At 42.3% G+C, this 25,168-nt stretch overlaps 1 protein-coding gene across 2 annotated transcripts in view; it reads right to left on the reverse strand.

Annotated features, from left to right (window-relative positions):
* LOC102697387 (BCR activator of RhoGEF and GTPase) overlaps positions 1-25,168 on the reverse strand; it is a 118,254-nt gene that overhangs the window by 10,811 nt on the left and 82,275 nt on the right. The window contains exons 9-17 of one of the 2 annotated variants that reach the window (XM_015366306.2): positions 12,826-12,947; positions 10,900-11,065; positions 10,035-10,154; positions 9,393-9,468; positions 9,086-9,190; positions 8,243-8,317; positions 7,166-7,263; positions 6,748-6,879; positions 237-296 (exon numbers count right to left, since the gene is read on the reverse strand). In XM_015366306.2, coding sequence (XP_015221792.2) covers positions 237-296; positions 6,748-6,879; positions 7,166-7,263; positions 8,243-8,317; positions 9,086-9,190; positions 9,393-9,468; positions 10,035-10,154; positions 10,900-11,065; positions 12,826-12,947 — 954 coding nt within the window. Of the gene's footprint in view, positions 1-236; positions 297-6,747; positions 6,880-7,165; positions 7,264-8,242; positions 8,318-9,085; positions 9,194-9,392; positions 9,469-10,034; positions 10,155-10,899; positions 11,066-12,825; positions 12,948-25,168 lie in introns of both variants that reach the window. The other variant, XM_015366305.2, reaches the window with a different exon arrangement.

Genomic DNA, 25,168 nt, shown 5'->3' on the forward strand with positions numbered 1-25,168 from the left:
AAATAATTCAAACAAATCACTGATTTCAACTTGTTAGTTCCTGAAAATGACCACCTCTCTATTTTAAAAAAAAATCTGAATTGTAACTTTCCAAGTTCTTTTTCTTTAAATATCTCACAGTTTCCAAAATCACAGGCTGTTACTTGGCTTGTTACAGTGATGTCTTGTACTGCCTTCCATATACGGGCTTTCACCTGGTGAGCACAGGAAATGTCAGGTCTGCTCAGGTGACTCACCCCATTCATAGATATCACTGTTCTCTGCCAGTCTTTCCCCTGCAGGCTCTGAGGATCCAGCTGAATAAAAGAGGAAGGGAGAGTCAGTCACAGAGAACAACTGAAAACCAAGCTCTTTCAGAAACTCTCCATGACATTTGACACAGGCAGCAGTAAAAACTATTAAAAAATCACCATAAAGCCTTTCTGCTTTACAGCATCATTTATCTTATTAATAATGTAGGACTCCATGTCAATATTTGCTTTTTGAAACAGGGGAAAAACAGGAGGAGCTTTGTAAATACAGTAGAAATCTGCCCTTTTTATTGACCGCTGCAATGAAATAGAACTGGCAAATAGATGAGAGAATGAAACGCGACCCCGGTGGTACAGACCAATTAGAGGAGACTGGCTTTAGTACTGTAAGACAGTAAGTCTCCTTTCGAGCATGTTAAGTAGTTCAAGTAGGGAGCTGCGTCAGCATGCGTAGTCTGCAAAGGACCAAGAAAAGGTTTATTCCCTGCTGAGAAGAGAAGAAACACAACACAACGTACGACACCCGAAGAAGGCTCCACAGCCGAAACGTTGTTTCTTCTCTTTTCAGCAGGGAATAAACCTTTACTTGTTCCTTTTGAGCATGACTGTCATCTGTTTTACCCCTGCACTGGAATGGCAGTTAATATCTTAACCTATCTGATGTGTGACCATCATTCAAGCAGAGCTGTGCATGTGCTTCTTTGTGTTTCATTTTCCTCCGGGTGTAGTGTCAGCCCTGCTGGCTTTTGAATTTCCAGACCACCAGCAAACAAACCCTTATAGAGGTTTGTCTGGAGAGATGAGGTGTGAGCCCCTTTCCACCTCCATTATCTACAGCAAACAGCATCTTTCACAGCAAGCACTCCTCGTCTAGGAATCCATCTGGTTTCCCCTCCATTATTTACATTCCACAAATACGCAGAGAACGTTGTTTCTGAGGTAGGAATATCACACCGTGTCTCTTTCCCCAAAGTCAGTGGGGCACAACACTGGCTGAGAAAAAACCTTTCCCCAGAAACAGCTGCTAACCAAAAATAAAAGTTTTGTGAGTGGCTGCCCCTGCAATATCAATGACAAGAGAATATAAGAGATTCTGGTACTAACACACCAGTGTAACAGGTACAAGACAGGGTTATAAGAGCATCAACCTGCCAGGTCTCTCAGTAACAAACTCCCTGTGTTCAAGGAAAGGTTATGCGGTACAAGGTTAGGTAGGTCTGATGGTCATGTTCACATTGTCTGTGCAGATTAGGTGCTCAGAAGTACATTGGAATCTGGGGTCTGACCACATTCAGTACACGATGATTGTTTTTGATCACTGGAACTGGGGATTTAATTGGAACTGGTCTACATCCTAAACAAATAATTGAGATGATATGCAATTTAGTTTGGTTCCACCTGTCTGTATGAAGAATCACTTTCAGTTTTGTGTGCTTTTAATATTAGTCCGTCAAGAGGAGGTGTATACAAGTTAAGGAATATAAAGAAATACAGTACAAAAAACAATGAGAGCTTAACAGCAAACGTCCAGGGCTTGAAACCCTGCTGTTACACAATGACCAGCAAAGATATTCAATCCCGAGTCAGGAGAAAGCTCTTCTCCTGGTGCAGTCTCCACCATCCCTTTTCAACCTGCCACTCTCTGGCACTGCAAAGTGCAGATGAATGGGCTGGATGTAGAGTAGCAATGAGCTTAGGCTACTGATCCCTCTGCCCCAGTTAGCTGCCCAGATTAACCCAGAATCCCTTCAGCAAGGGCTGGGGGAGCCCAGGCCTCAATTACATCCGCTCAAATTGCAATTAAATGTGTTTCTCACTAGGAAATAAAAAAGAATCCTGATGAACCAGAATTCACGAGGAATAAAAAAATAATAGTTTTGCCCCTCGTACAACAAAAAAATCAAAGTAGCATCTGCATTTCTTACCTTTGTAAAACACAAATCCCAAAGAAAACTAGAAATCCTTCCACATACAGGTTATCTGTATAATCATACTTGTCATACTGTACTGTAAGTCCCGTGAAACAGAATTCAAATATTTGCTCAAGCATTTAACCACTATACTTGCAGTTGTTTGCTGCAGCTGACAAAAACAGTATCTCGGAAATCTTTTAGTATGTACAACCTTGTTAGAACGTTCAGCACTGGGATATTTCAAAGGAAAACGCAGCACTGATTGCCTTACAGTCTTTTTACATTAAGACTATAATTCAGTGATCTGCCACTTGATTTAAAGAATGATGTTATGCACTTAGTTCACCCTTGCCAGCCTGTTTTATCCTAACACAAAGACAACAAGGTCTGATGCTGTCAGGATAATACTGGCAGTATTGCTTCTTATTACCATGACACAAGCAGCACTCTGACAATGGATGGATGATGCAAAAGCTCAGCCATCTATTCTGTAATATGAAGTCATGAATTAGGTGAAAAGAGAGGCCTGAAGTGAACCCCTGAGGCGTTTGTGTCCCCATTCATTCATCCACCTCCCATCCACCCTTTTCATCTCACTCAGGGCTGTGGGGCAGCCAGAGCCAATCTCAGCAAGCAACGGGCACAAGGCAGGGCACACCCAGGATGGGAAGCCAGTCCACTGCAGGGCACACGGTCACAAACAAGCACACACTTATTAACGTACCAGCAGGCGTTTGGACTGTGGGAGGAACCTGGAGCACCCAGAGGAAACCCACGCAAACATGGAGAGAACATACTGACAAACTCCACGCAGACAGCACCCCAGGTCTGGAAATGAAGCCAGGGAACCACACACCACCACAGTGCCACCGCTGTTCACATCCGACAAATATAATCATATCAGTTGTCAACCTTTAGCCACTTTGCTTTCACTACTCAGCATTATGGAAATCACTCAACACTGCTGCTGCAGTGTAGTATTTCCTGCAGAATAATGCTTTTTCCCCACAACATTTATACCAAAACACAGCCAAGTGGGAAATACAGTACTTGTAAAGTCTACACACAGACAGCAGTGTGATTTACACACTATGAAGAGTTTTATCATCTACACTACTGATCCGCTTTGCAGTTAAACAATTCATGTGTAATTCTTTGCCGCACTCCACTATACTCATCCCACAGAGGCCCTCTGAGAGCAGGACCGGTAAAGACACACACCGATTTACCTTCTGTCTGAGCAGTCTACTGCGCACACGACCCCACAGCCTGGCCCCTGCGTGGGGCTGTGTCTTCACCGCGCCGGCCTCCTCGCCCTCCACTGTACAGCTGCTGCGGAACCGAGAACAGGTCTCCTCTAGGGAGCTGTCAGTTAGCCGCACTCCTGTCATCCTCTTTGGGCGCGATTCTTTATACCCGCAGCAAAGCCCAGCAAAAAGAATCACAACAACAAAGGAGTGGCTCTCTCCCAACCAAGATCGCTCTCCTGTAATTTTTTTTTTATTCCAGCATTGAAGCCTTTCTTCCCTGATGGACAAGCAGCTGAGGAGGAGTGGACGGACCCACTAGCTTCCCTCTTTTCACTGGTCTTGTATGCAAGCTGTTCTCCCCTCGCTCACACCGTAGAGACACAGGGGTCTCCAGCTTGGGCAGCGAAACACCACACGCCCGCCTGCGAGCGTCATCCCCGAGAGCCGGCCTGAGCAGACACGGACACAGCCTTTTGTCCCAGGATCCAGATGGGAGCCACGGATTAACGCCCGTCCACTTTAAATCCCAGGAATCTTCCAGCTCCCTGAGCGCGAGCAGCTGCTGGGAGGCACAATCAAGAGAAACCCAGCCGCAGCGACGATTCAGGGACTTCCTCTTCTTCCCCAGACGCTGGAGTCTTCCCAACGGAAAAGCAACAGTCCTTGCTTGCTGTCTCGGCTAGCTCCTCTCCCTCTCTCCTAATCCCAGCCTGCCCGCATGAGCCCAGAGCGGCGATACTCCTCTCATCACGAGCTCCACACTACCGAGCACACTGACCAGAGCAGTGCTGTTTCCCTGGGATGATTAACACCACAGTAATCCCTTCAACAAGGCTCAGAGAGCTGTGGTGGCAGCAGTCAGGTTTCACAACCTGGTCTGAGCCGCTAAACCAAATGATCAATGTTCCTGCAATGCATTACAAAGGACATCAGGACAAACGAAGTAGAACATTTACATACATGTTCTTAAGATTAATAATTCAGAGATTTCAGTCAAAGGTAGTTATGAAACAACATAAATACTTAAATATTTAACATAGTTCACATGCAACAGTTCTTTTATTCAGAAATTAATATTTATTAACGTTCCTTAATGTATTATGTGTTCATATAAATGTGACATGAATTATTTAGTTCTGCTTGGTTTCAGACAAGGTTATTTAATTTAACTCTACCACACTTCATGTTGCTCATAATGGTGTTTTTGAATGGAAACTGGGAAGTATTAAGAAATGTAATGATCTGATATTTGTTCTTTGAATTCAAAGCGATGCAGGGTTCCAACCAAATATATCGAAAAACAAATGTTTTTCTTCTCTCATTTGGAGAAATACAGTTAATATAAAACAGTTAAGTACATGCAAAGAACATAGCTTAACTCTCTCTTCACTCAATAAATCACTACAACTCTAAAAGAACTGTACTCTCCAAACAGTTTGGAGAACACACCACAAATCCCAGCTGCTGAATATTGATTAAGCCTTTTATTTAATAATGATTCTAACAGCATCAGGATTAGTTTGGTTACAGCTCAAATTCTACTCTAATACAGTCTTTCTGATACCATTCATTGAAATGTTGATTTAATGCTATGATAGCTATAATGTTGTGTTCTTTAGTTATGAACAGAGCACAACAATACAAAACAGAAGAAAGGCCACAGCAAAAACAGGCACACACATGTGGCGTTTTAAAAAATCTCATCCCTCATTCATATTTAAAAACTTTAATCATCTGCAGTTACTACTCTAAAGCTTAAGAGTGCTGGCAAACAGGCGACAGATCCAGGAATCACTATAGCAACAAGCTCTGAGGCCTGTTAATACCCACACTGGACAGCACTGACATCTGGGCCAAGACCACGTGCTACACAACAGTGACCAACCAAGTCAGGGTCTCTCATTCATAGGCTGGACTCCTTTCAATTGCTGTTTTACTTGTGCTATGACTGTACCCCATAATCCCTCAGGCTTTATAATCCCCATGACAAATGCCTGCTAAAGTGCCACAGAGACGTGCCAGAGAAGGGTTCTTCCTTTTTGTTTTCCACACGGCATGAAATGAATTACCAGAAGAGAGACTTCACCCCTCAAAGCACTTCTTTTGCATCAGTTGGATGGACTGTTAGGACCAGAATTATAAAACCATATAACATTGTTTTATTATATATCATTTATAATTATGAAATGCAGTAACAAAATCATTGTAGAGCAGCATAATATGATGTAACAGAATTTTGTTAACAATAAATCTTCCTGATATCATCCTGTTGCTTGATATCATGATGACTGGCTCATAAAAAATTGGGTTAAGACTGCCCCCTTTCACAACACATACTAGATACATTATATTACTGTATAAATGAACTGCCTTCAGGTATAAGGAATGTGTATCCGCACATCCCTCCGAGTGAGTAAAAAGAGCTCTGTTGTGAGGAAGATGCTGGCAGACGGCCTGACTAGGACTTTGTATAGTTAAAAAACTCCCAAGGGACTGAAGCTGACAAGTCTAGTACCGGCACACTCGGGCTTCAAAGGCGATGAGAATCACTGTTACACGAGCCCATCCTACATGTCACGTTCCTTTCCCCCCTCGGGCTGCAGTACAAAATAAATGCTACAGAAAAAGGGACAATTCCGGTTCCTGTGCGGACCGCTGATCAAAGGCCTCCTCAGCACTCATCTCCAACCTGCTTGTCCATAAATCTGCAGCCGTTATTGAATAAAGGAACCTGCTGTCACTTCAGTTCTACACAAGAACTGAACGAGCGACACCTTGTCTGGGGAGAACATTATATTATGTCTGGTCCTGAAAAAAGAAGGGAACTACCTCATATCGTATTGCTCGCATAAGCACACGTGAACAGACAGCAAATCTCCAGCCTCTGTGCCTGGGTTCAGCACTGGTTTCAATAGATGCTGACCAGTCTAAATGATTCAACTAAACGACCATTTGTTTTCACCAAGATAGTAATTAACAACACCCCTAAAAAAAGACCATTCAGAGATAAAAACTGAGTCATTGTAGAAGAGCTTTGTTCTGAGATCTGAACATGAATCTCTCCTTTATCTCTGCTGCTCTAAGAGATGATATAAGAAGGTTCAGATCAGGGATTGTTCTCCCTAGCCTAAGACATGATGTGGGTTGCTTTATGATTTAAATCTGACTCATACCATACAGTACCTCATACCACAGAACCACTTCCTGCTAAAGCACACTGTGAACGTGTTTTGCCTGAAGCCTCTTATGTTTCCTTGGTTCAGTTGCTTGTGTGACTGAGATTTGACTGAAAGAAGCCACTTCATCTTCAGGCTTGTTTCTGTTCGTCCTTACCTGAATTTGGCCTTTGCCCATGATTCGGTCTGTGTTTTCACCATCTTCTTTGTTGAGCTTGGTTTTGTTGTAACACTTCTCATAACAGAGTAACCTCAACGTCTGGGATCCCTCCAGCTCAATCTCAAATTCCTAAAGGGAAACACGAGAAGAACCAGAATGTCAGGAAACTCACAGCAAAACACCTCTAATGTACTGTAACACAGACAGAGAATGTTAGGCCGGGTACAAGGAAATAAAGGTACAGTTTCAGGTAGAAATATGCAAATAATAAGTAACTGCAATGACTGTGGGAAATCACAGCATAGTGACTGCAAGCATATGCAAACGCAAGAAGAGGTGTAACCATTCTGAAATCATTTCACAATTCTCTGTGCAGCAGAGCCGATTTCTGCTCCTCAGGCCTGTTATTGCTCACCTCGTTCCAGTTAGGTTCTGTTGTATCCCTGTATACTCGCGTCTTCGCTTTATTCACAAAATAGCCAAAGGAGTCAACTTCCAATGTACAGTAGAGGTCTGGGTAACGGAACAAACAGGACAGAGGCTGAGGGTTATCAACACAGCTCATACTGTACAAGGGCTGACGTTTGGTGTATTCTCTGCGTAGCCCTTCCAACCGCTGGTTAAAGACTTGTGGTGTTCTAAAGCAAAATGTAAAAAAAACCATTATAATAATGTTCCCTTTGTGGGATTAGGCGGACCAGACAGGCAAATGAATTGCAAAACGATTGCTTCTTTACTCACAGATAATAACACGTGCTCTGTTATGAGTTATGCGTCGAAAAAAAAAAAGGCTGCAATAGTCTTCCAGCTCCTGAAGCTTTGGGTTCCTTAAATGTGGGCTTAACCGTAGAAACTAAAATGGTGGAGAGGTTCCAAGACCGCACCAGACGTGTGTGTGTTCTGTGGAAACCCACGTTGCCCAACGCTGTAGGCCATACACTGGAACATTGCAAGTGTGCCGTTATAATCCCAGGGCAGACAGCTGTTTCCACAAACCAGCAGTTAAATCGCAGCTGTCGGCCTGCTGAGCTCCTGTGTGAACCAGGGATCTGGAGGACAGTAGAATAACGCACTAGCTGACAGCAGGAGATTATTCGATTTTTTTATATGACATGATATTACAACAGGTGCCTGTTAACTTGGTATGGGGATATACAGTTTTGGACCCAAGGACCCAAAAGCGGAAGTGGAAATTAAAAACGCAGTTTGGCTCAGAAACAGGAGGTTCTCCTGTACACAAAATCCCTTGGGCTTCTTGGGTCCAGCAAGGCCATGCTACTGTGACACACCTCCTGGGATCCATCAAGAGCTGAGTGAGACCTTCAGGTGAATGAATTTCTACCATTCGGGAAGATAAAATGAATCACAAACAGGAAAGGTGAAACCTTTCTCACAAATATGTCTCTAAACCACTGTAGCAAATACAACCCATTAAAAACTTAATCATGCAGAATGGTGGTCTGAAAGGAGCCAAGAGGGGGAAGCTACTTACTTAAGCTCTGCTTGAGCCCTGAGGCGGAGTGGACGATTACATTCAAAAACCCATAGAGTCCAGGAGATTCGTCATCTAACCAAAGAGAGAGAGACTCTGAATGCAGATCAGGACTGTACCGCTATACAGCAAATCAAGACACAAGCCAACGGTATCTCAGAGTGGAGTATAAACAAATTGCTGGCTGAATGCTCATCGCTTTGAAGAATTCCTAATAAAAACCTACAGCTAATGCATTATGTAGAGTTGGTATCATAAGAACAACAGATGTTGACACCAACCACATTCTTTATAATTAGCTTTTAAAGTGTGTGATAAAGGACTTTACATTTTGCTTTCTTGTATCATCTTAAAGATTAACAATTATATTATTATTATAGTACTATTATAATCATTGTGTCAAAAATCTAAATTTGTGAATCTTTTCTTTTTTCTACAAAAATTTTTTTTTTACCTTCCAACCAGGTGGTGAAGGAGAAGAGCAACACCAAATCACATACAAGCATGATTTATGATTTGGTAATAACATATATACTGTGACATCTGCCACAGTGAGTGTATGCAGTTAATGGGGAGCTCTGTCAAACAAAGCAAAAGATACAAACTTCAGACACTCTTGTACACATCCAGAAAGGCATCTAGTTTTGTGTGCGGTAGTTTGTGTGTGTGTCCATCTGTGAGTTTCTGTCCACCGTGACAATAATGGACGACTGCAGAGACCCAGTCACGTCTCAGTGTCTCTCCTTAAGGGCAATGAAATGCAACATCCTGACTCAGCAAAAGCCTGTTGCTTTTAAACGGGCCCGCTCAAGATTCCCAGAGCGCAGGGGGAGATGCTCCTACCTTCTTTGTTTATCGTCAGTGGGACGTTGTGCACCGTCTGCAACTTCACACACGAGTTTGTCAGCATCTGCAGCTCCACCGAGGTCAAGGAAAAACTCTTGAAACCTGCTTTGGCATTGGCAAAGACAAAATGCGTTTGAGGAGCTACTGTACTTCACCTTTCCTACATATAATCACGCTGCAGAACCCAAAAGGATTAAAACTTGCATCCTCACAGTGGGTGTTGTCCAATTTTCCCACAATGCCTCCACATCCTTGCTAGAAATGACACTTTTTCCCACAGTACAGCTTTATAAGAGACACCTACATTTCTTTTGTTGCTCCCGGATGATTTCTCTCCATTCTGCGCGTTCATAGTCAGAAGAGATCAAGAACATGTAGCTCTAAAAATGAAAAATAAAAGGGACTCGTTCACTTTCACAAGCCCCTTCAAGTTTGAATCAGATCTCACTTGGACTGATACATGTCTGATCGGCTCCTACTGTTCAATCGTAAAAATGCATTGATTGTCTTTTTATTGTTAATTACATAAAACACAGTTTTTGTAGTAAGGGGGGGTTCTTAATTGATATAAAACAATAAAACTATAATCCATCCCCCATTCAGGCCAAAATGCACCACGAGGAAGAGAGAATTGATATTTCATTTAACTTTTCAGTATTCCCATGCGTCACAGAGCTCCAGAGGCTGGAATGATGCCCATTCCACCTGGAATGATGCCCACTTAAACATTCTGTAAGAACTTTGTAACTATAGACAAGAGAGGGCTGGTTCAGGGCTTGAACTGAACGTGTCAAAAGGTATGAAAAACATACTTGTTAGAACTTCCAACAGGACTATTGGCTGCTAACCGGAGCTGCTCAGCTTTGTCCAGGTCCATCTTGTGTCTGACAGAGGACTGATGAACAAGAAGGTGTGTGTGATGACTGTCTGAACAAAAAAAACTCACCTTGCCGTTCCTGTTGTGTACTCTGAAGGCCATGTTGGGTGACATGAGCAGCAGCAGAGATTCCTGTTCTGAGAGCTTCTTTTTCAACCTCTCAATCACCTTTATCCCTTTGTTAGCCCTCTGTGGATGAGAGAACAAATCGGGATGCAGTGAGCTGCGCACCAGTTCTCAGCGTCTTTCACATTGCTTTGATATACTGATCCTGTAAATGCTATCTGCTGGAGGTCCTTGCATCGCAACCCAATCTTTCTCTTGCGGGAATTGAGCCTGGTTACAGATTTTGTGGAAAGGGCGACTTATTTTTTCCTTCAGGGATGAAATCATATACCTGCCAGCACAAGGACAATAGGTGGCACAGGCTACTCTCATTTGTGTTTTGACTGATTCTTTATCTGATGTGTGTAGGCATTTTTAAAGAAGACCTCTCAGGATTAGAATGTTTTGTCTTAGAGAATACAGTAGCCTTATAATATGACTATATTATAATATAAACTTTCCTATTGCTTTAGAAATATTCCAACAAAAGAGGGGAAACTCCACACAATAACCTATTATATGGTAAATCCTGTTAAACTATACTAATAGTTTGTAGTAAGACATGAGGACATGCAAAATAGATACTTATTCCAAGTCCTGGAAGACCAGAATCTCTTTGATTGTCACCTCAGTTCAGATAGTAATGACAAAATTGAATTAATTATTGATTCACTGGTCTAATTTACCACTCTTTCCAGGACTAACGAGGTTTTTCAATTTCCAGTAAATTCTGCCAAGTCTGTAGCCTCTGAATAGCCGCCGTTAACTTTGCCAGCTCGCAGGAGTCAGGTGTCTGCTCGTGGTGAAATGTTCAGGAACTTATAAGTACCTTTTCCCGCTGGATTTCGTTCTTGATCTGGGAGATCTTGATCTTCATGGCATCGATCTCCTCGTCCGGGAGCTGGGGGATGGGCGAGGAATCGGACTCATCTATGGTCTGGAAGGTCAGGTCAGCCAAGGGGATGTACCACTTGCAGTCATACTGCTGGCTCTTCCTGGAGGACAAGTGCCGAAATGGAAAAGCCCGGCATTACTGGAGAGGTTTTTAGGCGTGTTTACACAATAGCGTTAAACCAAAGGAACACTTAAGTTGTTCCTTAATTGGGAAACACAACTTAATTGTTTTAATGAATGAAAAGGATTTTAAGAATCACTTATTTCCACCTATCTGGCAGTGCTATTACCCAGATTCATGAAGGTACATCGATTCCTTCAAATGTAGTTCTCTGATTTAAGACGCATCTCCAAAGAGTATTTTTTTTCATAAAACCAATAAGCGAAATTAGTCACAGACAGGGTTAATTTTACTTGTTTTGGCATCCTTCTGAATTTTTAATATACTGATCTTTGATGACAAGCATTAAAACATGGGCTCATACACATCAATTGTTGCTCATCATCACTGCCTCAGGTAAACACTGAAGTCTGCATTTTTTAATTAAATCCTTTGGCTAACTGCATCACTGAATTAAACAAGGAGAAACAGTTGCAAAATGAACTACAGGATGATTTGGACCATGCTTCTGAAGAGCCCCAGTCCAGCAGCGTTGATAGATAGCCTTTAAATCACCAATTTCTAAAGATCTGGGACAATTTAACTATGATCAAATAATCCTCCATTATCCTCCAGCCATCAAAAACCAATGTTTCCATCGTCGCAACTTTGTTTACTTAATTGATCAACTGCTTGAACAAGTGTCCTGAATGTTTAACAGGCGATTTAGGGTGACCTGTACAGTATATGAAATACTGGATTGGGGATCTCCAGGACCAGAGTTGGAGACCCCTGACTTAGACGCATGCCACTGAAATATACATGGACTACGCAACATCACAGCAGCTCAATGGAGTCTTGTCAGACAGATTCTCAATCTATAGAGGTCAATGAATCCAAATTAGAACAGGTCGTTCCTAATATAACTTCATATTCAGCAATTTCATTATGCTTGATGGAAATGCCCACAGATCAATACTCTATTATAAATTTGTTATTCAGCTGACACGGTAAAAATAGCTCATGTCAACACGCCAGCATTTCTTAACAGATACGCTAGCCAGTAACTATTATTACACTTAGATTTGGTCATTCCTGTGTTATCCAAAACCATCGCGTCTTTCAAGAGATGCTCATTAATGTCTTAAAAGAGGTATGTTGGTGTAAGGAGGGGGGGTGGAAAACAAAACAAAATAATTCCCATTATGGAATTCATGATATACTATAGTGTTCTATAAAAATCAAGAAGCACGTTTTCTTTTGAGTGGGATAAATTAGATGCGTTCAGACAACAGCAGGGTCTCCACACAGCATGACTATTTTAGCATGGTAACTTACATTTAAGACTTGCACACAGTTTTGTCTCCTACAGAAAAGGTGAGTCAGAAGACTTGGAACATGAAGACATGTGGAGATCAACAAGAACATTTGTTTTCCCTCCCTGTCCTATGTGCAAAATAAAATCCCAAGCCTGGGAGTGGAGGACAAATCTCCTTTCTCGAAACCAAATTCCTCATTTAAACGTCTCACGTTTGCTTTCACGAAGTCAGAAGTACACTGCAGCTCCTGAGAGAAAGGAATGGATTAATTTTCCCACATATTCATCCTCCCAGGAGTTAATGAATCAATTAAGGAGAAGGGCTCTTTGCAAGGTAACAAACAGTTTGAAATACCCCAAGGCCCCTGTGATGGGAAATTGATTAATTGACCCATGGTGTGACCAGGCGAGGAGAGGGAGAGGTGGAGAGAGAGCAGGCTCACCCCCCGATCTGCTTCTTCAGCTTGGCGCAGAGCAGCAGGTCGGTGAAGAGGAAGACGTGACGTAGCTTGCGAGCCCCTTCCACCAGCTCCACCATGAACCGGTCCTTCAGGAGCTGCCGGTTCTGCACAGGCGGAGGGAAACACAGCACAGGCCACAGCTCAGTGATGAGGCCCCACGGTCAACTCGGACTTCACAGGACAGGAGGGCTCCAGCCCCCATCCTGGAGAGACCGAGTCCGGTTTGTACGGGGGTCTTCAATCCTGATCCCAGTGAGCTCCAACCGAGCAGGCTTGTAAATCACCATTAAATAAAGCAATTTCTAAAAAGATGAAACAGTTCCATTGCAATCATTGAAACAGATGATTTGTAAACATTTTGTAATTTAGAGATGATTTAGAAATAAAATCGAAATACTCTTCATCCCAAGAGCCAGAGTTCTCCTAATTGAACATATTACTCAGTAGCTTACAGGAGTTGCCAGTCTTTAAAAACAGGAAACCAATAACCATAACCAGATTGGGACTCTCTGGGACCAGGGCTGGAGACTCCCGATATAAGAACTCGACAATAAAAGAAGCAGGTGTTTTCCTTTAGTTCCAGTCAACATCTCACATTTAAAATGCACTTTAATTTGCGATTTTAAGACACTTTCTATTAGATTTCATCGGCCCACTTGAGTTAAGCATGGAAAAAACACCAGCTGGCACAGCACATCACCAGAAGAGGGCAGGATTGACAAAGCCAAGACTGAGTGCTGCATGTTCAGTCTCTGTCCACTCACTAGGATTCAAATAAAACAGCCTCTGACAAGGGCTTGCAGCTGTTACAGATACAGAGGGTGAAGAACTATAACAAAGTCAATTAAATTCACAGCACAAGCTTGGGAAAAAAGCAACACCACCATGATCAATCACCAGCTTAGATGGCAAGCTGATGCCATTAACTGTACCAGGCTATTCTTTCTCACAACAGCTGCAATGATAAAAACATTTATACTGGTTATACTGGTTATACGCACGTTTATGCTGTTATTCTTTTCAATTATCATAAACCTTTTGTTCAAACAGATGCTGTAAAAAAAATGCATTCGATAAAAAGCAACCTCTGCAGTATTCTAGAAAAAACATGCCTCCTTACATCAGCATTTTAACATTGATGACAGAACTTCAGCGCCTAAAGGCTACTGTGGCAGAAGCTGGATGCCATACAATTTAAAGTCAGCAGGGGGCGCTGTGCCCTTGTCAACATGCAGAACCATGCAGGAACAAATGTAATGGCAGCCTAAAGAGCATCCCAGACTGTCAACATGTTGGGACAATGTTCATCAACACACAACCTAATGGGAGCCTGTGAGTGAGAGAAGGTTTGGAAGGACATGTGAGAAGAGGGGTGCATGGAGGCAGTGGAGATCATACTGCCCTCCTCCTTGACCAGCCCTGCAGACAGACAGCTGTGATGCTCACCCCCACTCACCCATCCTAATGTTAAGCCCAAAGAGGGGCCATGTGAGGTCTGTGTGTCTGGAGTGCAGTAGGCAGTCAGCACTTTCTCACCAGCAAATTACCACTGCTTTAATCACTAATGCACAATAGGGTTCACTGTGCAAAGGTCATCTGAGCATGACATCACAACGTGCTCATCCCTTAAGAGTTTTCCCTGGAGTTAGTCAACAGGGCTAATCACAAGTGCACTGGAATACCAAGTGGGGTAAGGCGTCTGGTAACAATATATCGGTGCACGTCAATCACGAGTTAATGTCCCCCCAGTAACCTATGATTCATGGTACAGCGATAAATTATAAATCTAATCTAATTATAATAACTTATAAATTCTAAATCTAATAATATAAATGGTTTGCACTGTTTTGAGCTATTTATTCATTTAGATTCAAGTTTATATTCTTTTTGATCAGAGGCTATTATTAAGAGTGATTTTTGTAAGGGTCCCCAGGCCACAGGCTGAGAACCTCAGCTACTGTATAAGACCCAAAGTGACAATGAGAAGACCCTTTTTTGTTTTTTCATTTGCCAACATGTGGTATGTGCAGGTGTATTTTATAGCCCAAACTCTCAGAAGTAAGATAAGATAAGGTCACTTTATTAGCCATATACAATTTCTTGTATTAGGAATTTGTCTTTTCACATACCCCAACTTGCTCTGCATGAGACACAAAGGCACACAGACAGGGGGAGAAGCTTGGGGTCAGAGTGCAGGGTCAGCCATTGTACAGCACCCCTGGAGCACTTGGGGTTAAGGGCTTTGCTCAGTAGCCCAACAGAGTAGGATTCCTCTGCCGGCTGCGGGATTTGAAACGGCAACCTTCCAGCCACAGGTGCAGATCCTTAGCCACAGAACTACCACTCTGCCCCAGGTGACTGAAACAAGGCAGGACAGAGTCTAATGTCAGCCCTGTGTTGCTTAAGAAGTAGGCACAGTAACAGGTTATTGGGAACTCTGCCTTGGAGCAGCATGATCCAGTAATCCAATTGGTCCCAGCTAACTAAAGAAGATTTCTGGATTAGGAAGAGATTATCCTCAACGCTCCCCATAAAAATCAGAATATGTTTCTTGTAAATGCGTCAGTGTTGATTACTCAGCTACTTGCCAACACCTACTTGACAAACCAGACCTAGAAGGCAGCTCAAAAGAGGTGCTGTCTAAACACAACGATCCCCTTTCTGGGGAAAAAGGGCAGAGCCCTCAAGCAGAAACAACCTCTATCCTCACCACCTACAGTATTTTAGAGGGAAACATGGGTGCTACTTCAGGACAGTGCAGCAGGAAGCAAAGAAACCAGGAGACACAGGAAAAAAAGTTTCAAATTGCACATTTTTTTCAATCTCATTTTCTGTTTTAAAAATAGTTTTTAGCATCAACTAAAGAAGTTTGTTTCCCTTAAACCCAGACTATTCTGATTTAGGACCCTGCTGTTTAAATTGTAATCTGTAAATAATACATAATCTGTGAATTATAGTTTAGACGTGTACAGTACATCTTATTTGCCGCCAGAACTGTATTTGTTGCAAAGTTTTATTAAGAACAGAAAAAAACAAAGTTCATTTCCTCCATTAAAAAATATTTAGCACATCCCTGTAACCTCACATTCCATGCCTACATCCTGTCTGAACCTGCCGGTGTACTTTTTCCACCTCCTGTGGCCAGTGGTTAGGTGGAGTGACCATTGATCACACTGTTTATTCTGGCCTTGAACTCCAAATTCTTTACAATATTGTACACATGGGAGACGTGCTATAGCGTTCAGCCCTACCCACTCGGCAGAGGCACACACAGGCTTTCAGAAGAGAATGTGACACCCCTTCTGTTTTCAATATTGATGTTGGCTTTCAGCGCACAGAGCCATCTATTTCATACACACTGGCAGCCCACATCATCTGAAAAAAACACACTCAGACAGATGTAAAATTAAAACCTATTAATCAGTTCTCATTTTATGTGGTTCTTTGTAGTATGCAATCTGTTACACAACCTAAACAATAATTAGATATAAAAAGCCTGAAATCCTTAGATATATATTTTTATATGTAGTTTAATTGCTGGGGTTTTCTGTTTCATTTTCATGTTTAATGTTCAAGAACTGTCCCTCCTCCTTTAAATAAAAAAAGGAACGAGCAAGACACAGAAGCCACTGAAACAGCTGTCTGAATTAGTAAGCTGACATTTTACTCATGTCCACCTTCAGGAAAGAAAGTGACATGAGCAATCTTTCACAATCACCAATTTTAAAGTGCCCTAACTGTCTGTAGAATTCCCAGCAACTCTTCATTTCCATGATGAAATACTGACTTGTAATCTGCATCTGTGCAGAGCATGTCATTCAGTACATTCGGTATTCCAAATAATAAGTACATCCCTGTAAAAAGAATTGAGTTGCTTGGAATCAGGCAATGGGTTCAGTAACCAGCTAAAGGAATGAGAGACAAATTTTCATGACCCAGAAAAATCCCCGCTCCTCAATCCTCTTGAAAACTGTGGAATTCAAGAACAGATATGACAAAGGACAGGAGACTCTTTGGCCTGTCTTGCTTGTTTAGTTAAACTAAGCGATCTGAGAATCTCATCTGACCCTTTCTTGAACTATACAATGTATCAGCTTTGACGGCCTGGTTGGGCAATGCTTTCCAGACTCCTACAACCCTTTGTGTAAAGAAGGTCTCAGGTTCAAATGTTTTTCCCCATACAATAGTTTCCCTCTGTGTCCTCTGGAACATGCAGATCAATCCCAAACATCACCTATTGTCACCTGACTTCAGTAGAAGGCAATCAATTGATTACCCTCTAAGTCAGCTCTAAGTTATTTGGCAGTCATAAGTTCTAATATTAAAAGAAAAAATTATATTAAATACAGAATGGAAATGTAGACATTATAATAATTACAAAATATGAACTTTGCATTTGAGGCAGCAGTTGAGAAAACGTCCTAAGGTCAAGAAAAATATTCTGCCCTTTGCAGAATTCATGGTTTTCTGCAAATTTTGCAAACGACACTATTTACATATATTCAGCATGTTGACACATGGAGAGTTTGTCCCTTTTAGTGTTGTATTCATCTAATAACAGCACTATTACAGAGGCTAAGATATATTGTTTATCAAGAAAGAACAAGACAGGTAAAAATAAACAACTAACAAACGTAAACTGAAGAGTTCACAGACCCTCTCACAGGGTTTGACAAAACAAACCTGTTCTGTTGTTGCCACAAGTTATCAAATGTGAAACAGAACTGCCTTAATCGCTTCTAGGAAACACCAAGGAAGCACTGAGAACTTCTCCTAATTAGATCTCTCGTGTGCAAGGGAAATTTAGTACAAGGCAGGAAGCAGGGAGTCAGATTAGATAAGGAAGGACAGAGGTAATTTCCAGGAATGTGAAATGTGCTGTTGAAGTCACTCTATGCGAGGCAGGAAATTCTGCAGTGCAAGTGAATCTGTGTCAAACGGGGAAAAGCAAAGGTGGTTCTGCACAGGGATTCATACTGCCGAAACGTTTTTGTTACACATGTTTGTTTGGCTTCAAATTATTAGATTTTTCTTTTAAAAAAAAATGTTTTTATCAAGCCTGAAATGTTAAATTTAATTTCATTCACACACACACATACCCCTCCGGGATTAACCTTTTAGAGGATCTGTATACTCAGTTGTATACAATATCAATTTTCCCCCTGCTTGTTCCTTCTCGAAAAACACTTTATTGCTTCTGCGACAGTGTTAACGTATGATTTGGCCTAATATTTGGTTGCTATGGATTGCTCAGTCTTGGAAAGCCTTAGAGTCATGCATGAGAACCTTAGAAAGGTTACAAACAAAAGAAGACCATTTGGTCCACCAAGCCCTTTTCGGTAATTACTATCTACCTGATCCAAGGATCTCAAACAGTTTCTTAAAAGAAGCCAGGGTATTGGCTTCAACTACAGTATATGGCTGGGTAGGTTGTTCCATACCCCCACAACTCTTTGGATAAAGGAATGTCTCCTATTGGTGGTTTTAAATGAACTTCCATGTAATTTTCACTTGTACCCCCTGGTAGGGCTGCATGCAAATTAGGATTGTTAACGTCTAAAAGTGACTTTAGAACACTTTGACTTCAGAGAAAGGCTAAAGTGCTAAACATGCTGTACAACTGTTTCCACCAACTCTAGCTACTGAGAGCTGTAGAAATACCGGATGTTTAATTCAAATTGCACGACTAAAGCTGTAGAAAAATATTTGACATTAATACCTTTCAATCCAAACAAGAAAATCAACTCACCATGCCAAATGTAATAAAGCACAATTGAAATTCTAAAGAAAAAAAGTGAGTAATTTCCTTTAAACCAAATTTGCACACATTTTAAAATATAGACACCACTGTACAAAATGGTCAAATAAACTTGGCTTGGCATTCATAAACCAAAAATACCTGTTAGCATATCATTCCCCTGGAGAGATGCAGTTCTAAACAAAAATTCACTCTTCTGCAAGATTTAGTAGTGATGCCAGCCATACTGAATGAGCTTCCTTGTCCACAATATGTTACTGTTAGGAAAAATCACCACAGCATTAGAATATCGGAACAGACCATCAGTCCACGGATGAGAGAAAGTCATTGGCCCACTGTGGTCACTTGTTTCTATTTCTCTGTCCTGCCACAGCCAGTACTGGTTGCACTGGGAACAAACATACCAAGCCTCAAATTCTCTTGAAATCTCATCTGCAAAGGGACAATCTGCAGTAGGCGAACTTGAATGTCTTTGCAAAATGAGAAGAAATTGGTACACCAAGTGCAAACTCATGCAAACAGGGGGGGAACATGCAAACTCCGCACAGACAGGCACACCAAGCAAGACTTGAATCTAGGACACTGCAGCTGTGGGGCAGTAATGATAACCGCTACGCCATCATGCCAGCCACTATTTCCACAGCAGGTGTATTAATATCGATCTTCTACATGATTGTCAGCAGCAGGCCCAACACATTGCACAAGACCAAACATACAGACGTGTTTGTGCGTGCTCCTAATTTAGCCCAGTCACCTATTGCAGGTGCTCAGTCTATCAAGGCCTCTTGATAGGCCTCTTGCTGACAATGGAATTAAAGGAATTTCATCAATCCATTTCTTGACTAGGAAGTGTGATTCAGACTTTCACAATTTCACAAGAAGTGTCCCCTATTTTCTGTCCTAAATGGTCCTAAATGCAATTACTACTTATCACCAGCTCACTGTTTTGCTCATTTTCATTACCCTGAGATGACAATGCCTTGAGATTAAGTTACCTTAGTCTGTCCAAATGTGATGTTTCCTTCAGGTCAGGAATTAGACTTCTCACTGAATGGTAGCTCACAACCTCACATTCTTCTATTATAATGGCAGTGCTTGTTGATAAAACTATATTAAGTGACTAGAATATGCTCCATTTCTCTGTTCCAGTACAGAGCCAAAGAAAGCCTCAATAGAAACACAGCTGGGACAATTATCACGAAGAAGGTGAAAATTGCCCTTACAAGATCGCCAAATTCCTACTACCACACCCCCAGGTCTGAGGGATGACTGAATCCAGGGTGACGTTGAGCCCCTGGCCTTCACAATTTGCAATTAGCCTAACTGGGAGCTGGAAACATAAGCCAGGCCCTGGCTTGTAAAGCTGCTAAGCCCTCCGTGAGCACAGTGAGCTGTATCTTTGTGTGTCTCCATTCTGGTAAAACACACGCTGACACTGACAGCTGCTTTTGTTCCTGTGCCCCTGTTCCACAGCCCGCTGCAATGTTCCAGGACCCCGATCTGACATTACAGGACAGGTGGAGTGCGGTACATCTCGAAGATAAAAGCAGGATCGTGCTCATTGTCAACAAGAAAACAAACAAGACCTAACCTCAGACATGAAGCGCATGAAAATTTCTGAACCAAGTGATGGGAATGCAGTTTACTTGAATCCAGTTTTTTTTTAACCCCAAGACAGCTCTGCCCAGTTTTGCTCAGTTCCCTGATATCCACACAAAACCTAGATTTGAATCAATTAGATCATTTGTATATTAATGACTTTGATTCATTTAAATGCATAACAAGGAACATTTATTAGTTTAATTTTTTTCAATAAATCTACAAAGGAAAAATAAAGTTCGAACAGCATCAAACCAAATTTTTTCTCGGATATTAGACAATGCTGTTAATTTGCAATTAACACAGAACACACACCTCTAAGAATTTCATCACCAAGATTCACAAGAAAATAAGCTTAGTAATAAAAACCAACATGACAGACAATGTTCTTTTCCCTCATCTTAAAGACAATCAGCCAGGATGAGGAAGGGTTAAAGTTATCTGAACTGGACGCTCCGAAATAAATAATTTCCAGTAAATATACAGTACTGCTTGGCGGTGATATACGGTAAGTCTCCCCTCATGAATCAGCTGGCAACAGCTTAATGACAGCGGGAGGGAAAACTAATTTCCCTGAGCAGCACCAGGCTATCTGCTCCCATCTTAGAACAACACACAATGCAGGGAAGAGCAGCACTCTGTTACAGCATGAGTCATGCTCTGGCGACTCAAGCATGTCTCATTCTCATTCACTGCAACATCTTGTCTCTTTCTGGTGTGCACACGCGGTGCGGCACAGTGGCACAGCACTTGGTGCACCGGGTCCAATCTTTGACCCTGTGAGCTCGCACCATGGAGTTTGTATGTTTTTCCCGCACTCACAGTCCAAAAGGCACAGTAGGAGGATAACTGGCTTCTGGGGAAACTGTCCCAGGTGTGAGTGCTTGCGTGTCTGTGGGCTCCCCGAGATGGACTGGCGTCCCGTCCAGGGTGTACCCTGCCTTGCCCCCGGTGCTTGCTGGGATAGGCTCCAGCTCCCCTGCTGAGCTTTATTAGATGAAGTGGCCAGGAAACGGATGGATGAATGAGAGCACGTCTGCACGCTTCAGAACTGGCAGGCGATTCTCCAGACGAAGCAGACACCTCCAACGATGGGGATCAAAGCCAATTTTTCCTTTCTGGATACTGAAATAACTGTGCAACAGGTGTCAGCTTTAAGAAGCCCCGTCCAGTACATTTGCAACAGCGCATTTCAGAACTGTGGAACGGCCAACGACGACAGAATGCAATTCAACCCATTCTGCTCCTTTAGTCCGACTTTTCAATATTCTGTGGTCTCCAACCCTTATCCCGAAGAGCCCCAATCCGGCAGGTCCTATAGGTACAGTAGCCTTTAAATCTTCGTTTTCTTAAGTCCAGGAACAATTTTACTATGATCAGTTAATGAGGTGGTGTGTTCAATTTAGTACTTTAGAGATATTCTGAAACAAAAATCAGGAAATTCTTCCGTCCTTAAGGAACTGCACCCGTCATTGAAACATTACGTGCTTAACTCATTCCTTTAACAGCTGTTCCAAATCTTGAAATAACAAATGATTTGGGGTGACCAGTAGTAATAACACGATTGGAGCTCCCCAGAACCAGGGTTGGAGACCCCCTGCTATAGTCCCATAAACCCACAAAAGCTTGAAAAGACAGAGAGTTTGGCTAAAAGTGATGCACACGAGAGAAGAGTGTGGCAGCTTCTCACAGAACGGTGCGACAGGCTGCAATTGAACCCAGGACGCAGGAGGTGAGAGTACGTAGTTCTAAGCTCTAAGCAGATCGTTTATACAGCAGAGCTACGTTGCTGCACACCAATAATTATCAAAAAGACTAGCAAAGGACAAAGGAGCTTGCCTGCAATACCATGTGGGATTTTTACAACTGTAATTTAAAACGTATAAGATGACAGAATCCCAAGCCAGAGGCCTATACACAGTCACGGTCAGAAAAAACATGCCAAATTTAAGAGAAAATAACTACTGGCGATGTACTGATTGCATCATGCTATTTCTGAATGTTTGCTGAGGTGTATCTAAGAAGAAGAAAGTGCCTCTTGCTGTTCCATTTCAGGAAATACGTTTTTTTCCACATCGCATTTGGTTTTATCACTTGCCTTTCATAACATTTCCATTAAAGCCTAAAACACGTCCAACACTTTATGACCATCGACTCGTGCTTACCTAACAATAGCAGCCCATTCAGAAAATCCATAAGGCAAAGCTCACATCCCCACATGGCTTATTGACGGCATTTACTGCCAGTAATGAAAGTGGGAATGAGCACACTGGCCCAGATAACGATACAGCTCAACGCAAAGGCTCCAGGTCCACAGGCGTTCAGGGACAAGTCTCCCAGAAGGACATAACCCCACTGCAGGAAACAGGATTTTAGATATTGCAAATCATAATCTCATTACATTCTTCAACAAAAGGCTGAACCAAGAATCTCCCACAGAGGAAGGAATAAGTGCCTACACCAACACTGTAAACGGGGTCCAATCCAACCACAGTACACAATTGGTGAACTATCTCACAATTTGTCTACACAAAGTGGCCGGTAAAATATGACAGCAGCTCTCCAGGGCTGCATGAGGTCTTCCTCGACATCGAAACAGTAGGACAAGAGCATGGTGGCGCAGTGCCTAGTATTGCTGCCTCACTGAACTGGGGCCCTGGGTTCAATTCCTGGGGCACTATCTGCATAGAGATTGTAGGTTCTCCCGTGTTCGAATGAGTTCTTGTCAGGTGCTTTGGCTTCCTCCCACAGTCCAAAGACATGCTGGTAGGTTTATTGGCTCCTGACAAAACTGGACATGGTGTGAATATGTGCTTGTCTGTGTGTGCCCTGTTTTGGATTGGTGTCCAGACCAGGGTATGCCCTTCCTTGCCCCCGCTGCTTTCTGGGATAGGCTCCAGCTCCTCCATGACCCCCAAACTGGAACATGCAGTGAGAAAATGGAGGGATACAAACAAGAAGAAGTCGTTCAGCCCATTCAGCTCATTTGGTTTCGCAACTCTAGTAAGATGTGTGTCACTAAGGGATCATCTCACCCTAGATTAAAGATTAAAGAAAGAACAGGCAGTGATCATACCTCCTGCCTCTATGCTGTGCGCAGACCAGCTCTTCACCAAAGTGTGAGGATCTGGTGAAGATCAGAGGAAGTCCAGGGGATTTCTTGCTCTCTCACTTCAAAAGCAGGCTTGCCTCAGGAGGCTGTCATTAGTGGCGGTATTGACTGGGCTCGTTTACTCTGTCAGGCAGTGCCCTTCATACATTCCTGTCCACTGGGGACTGCTAAACATCCAGGACAATTTCCTTTGTTCAGGCCCGCTTTTCTCTTATTGAAGTTAACCGTAAAACCTGGCATCATAATGTTAGTGAACCCCATGGTAAATTTACCATAACATGCACTCTGCACACATGCAGACTTCTAAGCATCAACAATGGCAAATCATAGTACTATATTATACTAATATTGTATAGCACAGTAAAACCACAGGTTTTACACAATAAACCAAAGGCTTTGTGAAGGAAAGCAACATCAAAGAATAAAAGATAAAAGCACAAAACCATCATGCAACAGCATCAGCATCATTTACCAGGAAATCTTTCACAGGAGCACCCCATGAGCGAGAGAAACAGGCCTGGCTTTCACGTATCAGGGCCTAAAGCAGATGATATTCACCCTCTGTGAAAGTCACAGTGGCAGCTATAATCCCACAAACAAAAAGTTCCCACATTTTTTTCTACATCAGATGTGATCGTTTTCTACTGTACCTATTTTTGATGCATAATATAACGACAACAATATCTCCAAAACCTCTCTCGTTGTGTAATCCAGCCACGCAGGTTACAATGTAAAAAAAACCACTTGCAATTTTCACTAGGGTCTTTGTAAACCTGAGGCAGACAGCACTGCATTACAGCCCAGTAATGACTGCCCAGGATACTCAGACAGGAGAGAGCTCCCAGCCCAAAGCACACAGAGATTAATAATAAATAAAGGCAATCAGACACAGCTAGTGTGTTTATTAGCAAAAATTATACATTATGCATCAAGGGCTATCAATTAGAAGATACAGTCCACCTGCCTGGCCACTGGGGAGGACTGGTCTGGTAGAAAAACAAGACCAAGATTGCATGTTGAATTCAATTAGTTATCCAAATGCCAGGGCTCCCCAGAGTATAGCTGAAATGTTAGGCCCCAGCATCAGACCAGGCTGAGACCACCTATGCCTAGTTCTGCTTTCCCAAGTGACGTGAAGATAAATTTATACCAGGGTCTCTCAGTCCTGGTCCTGTAGGCCCAGACACCTACTGGTATTGGTTTAATCCGAGCTCTCAATTTAACTGAGCTACAGCTACAAGGTTGTTTTTATCTATTTGAAAGCTGAGGATTTTAAGTTTCTTATAAAAATGCAATAGATAACAGGCAATCTTCAAAATGTTTAACAGCTGAAAACAGATAAAGTATTCCAACTGATCCTACTTAATTACTGAGCATTATTAATGCTACAACTATGTGTCTGTGCAAAGTATGTAAAGACCAACAGGTTTGTGGTTCATTGGACCAGAACTAGAAATCTCTAACTTAGACAACAAGGACTAATTAAGACTCTGGTTATTCAGAACTCCTCCTATAGATTAAAGGAACAGCAAAGACGACACCACATTGACAAATGGGTTTCTGCAGCTGGCAAGACAGCAGCAGGGCTTAAACGCAGACTTGGAGGTGGGCAGTAAAGACAACCATAATAAAAAGCTGTTGAGATAACGTGGGTGGCAGAAGCAGAGGCGTGTTGGAGCGCTGGTGGCTCCTGCCCTTGTGTAAGCACTTGTCAAGCACAGAGGAGATGTTTTGGTATCAAATTCACTATCTGTTTTACAAATACAGTGCGTCCTCCTGCAAAGTTCTGCATTTGTGTTTCTTCTTTTGTCTCACTCTGCTAGCGCATCTTATTGATTTTGTTCTAAATAAGGCAA

The sequence above is a fragment of the Lepisosteus oculatus genome, chromosome 22 (genome assembly GCF_040954835.1).
Source record: "Lepisosteus oculatus isolate fLepOcu1 chromosome 22, fLepOcu1.hap2, whole genome shotgun sequence".
Taxonomy (NCBI): Eukaryota; Metazoa; Chordata; class Actinopteri; order Semionotiformes; family Lepisosteidae; genus Lepisosteus; species Lepisosteus oculatus.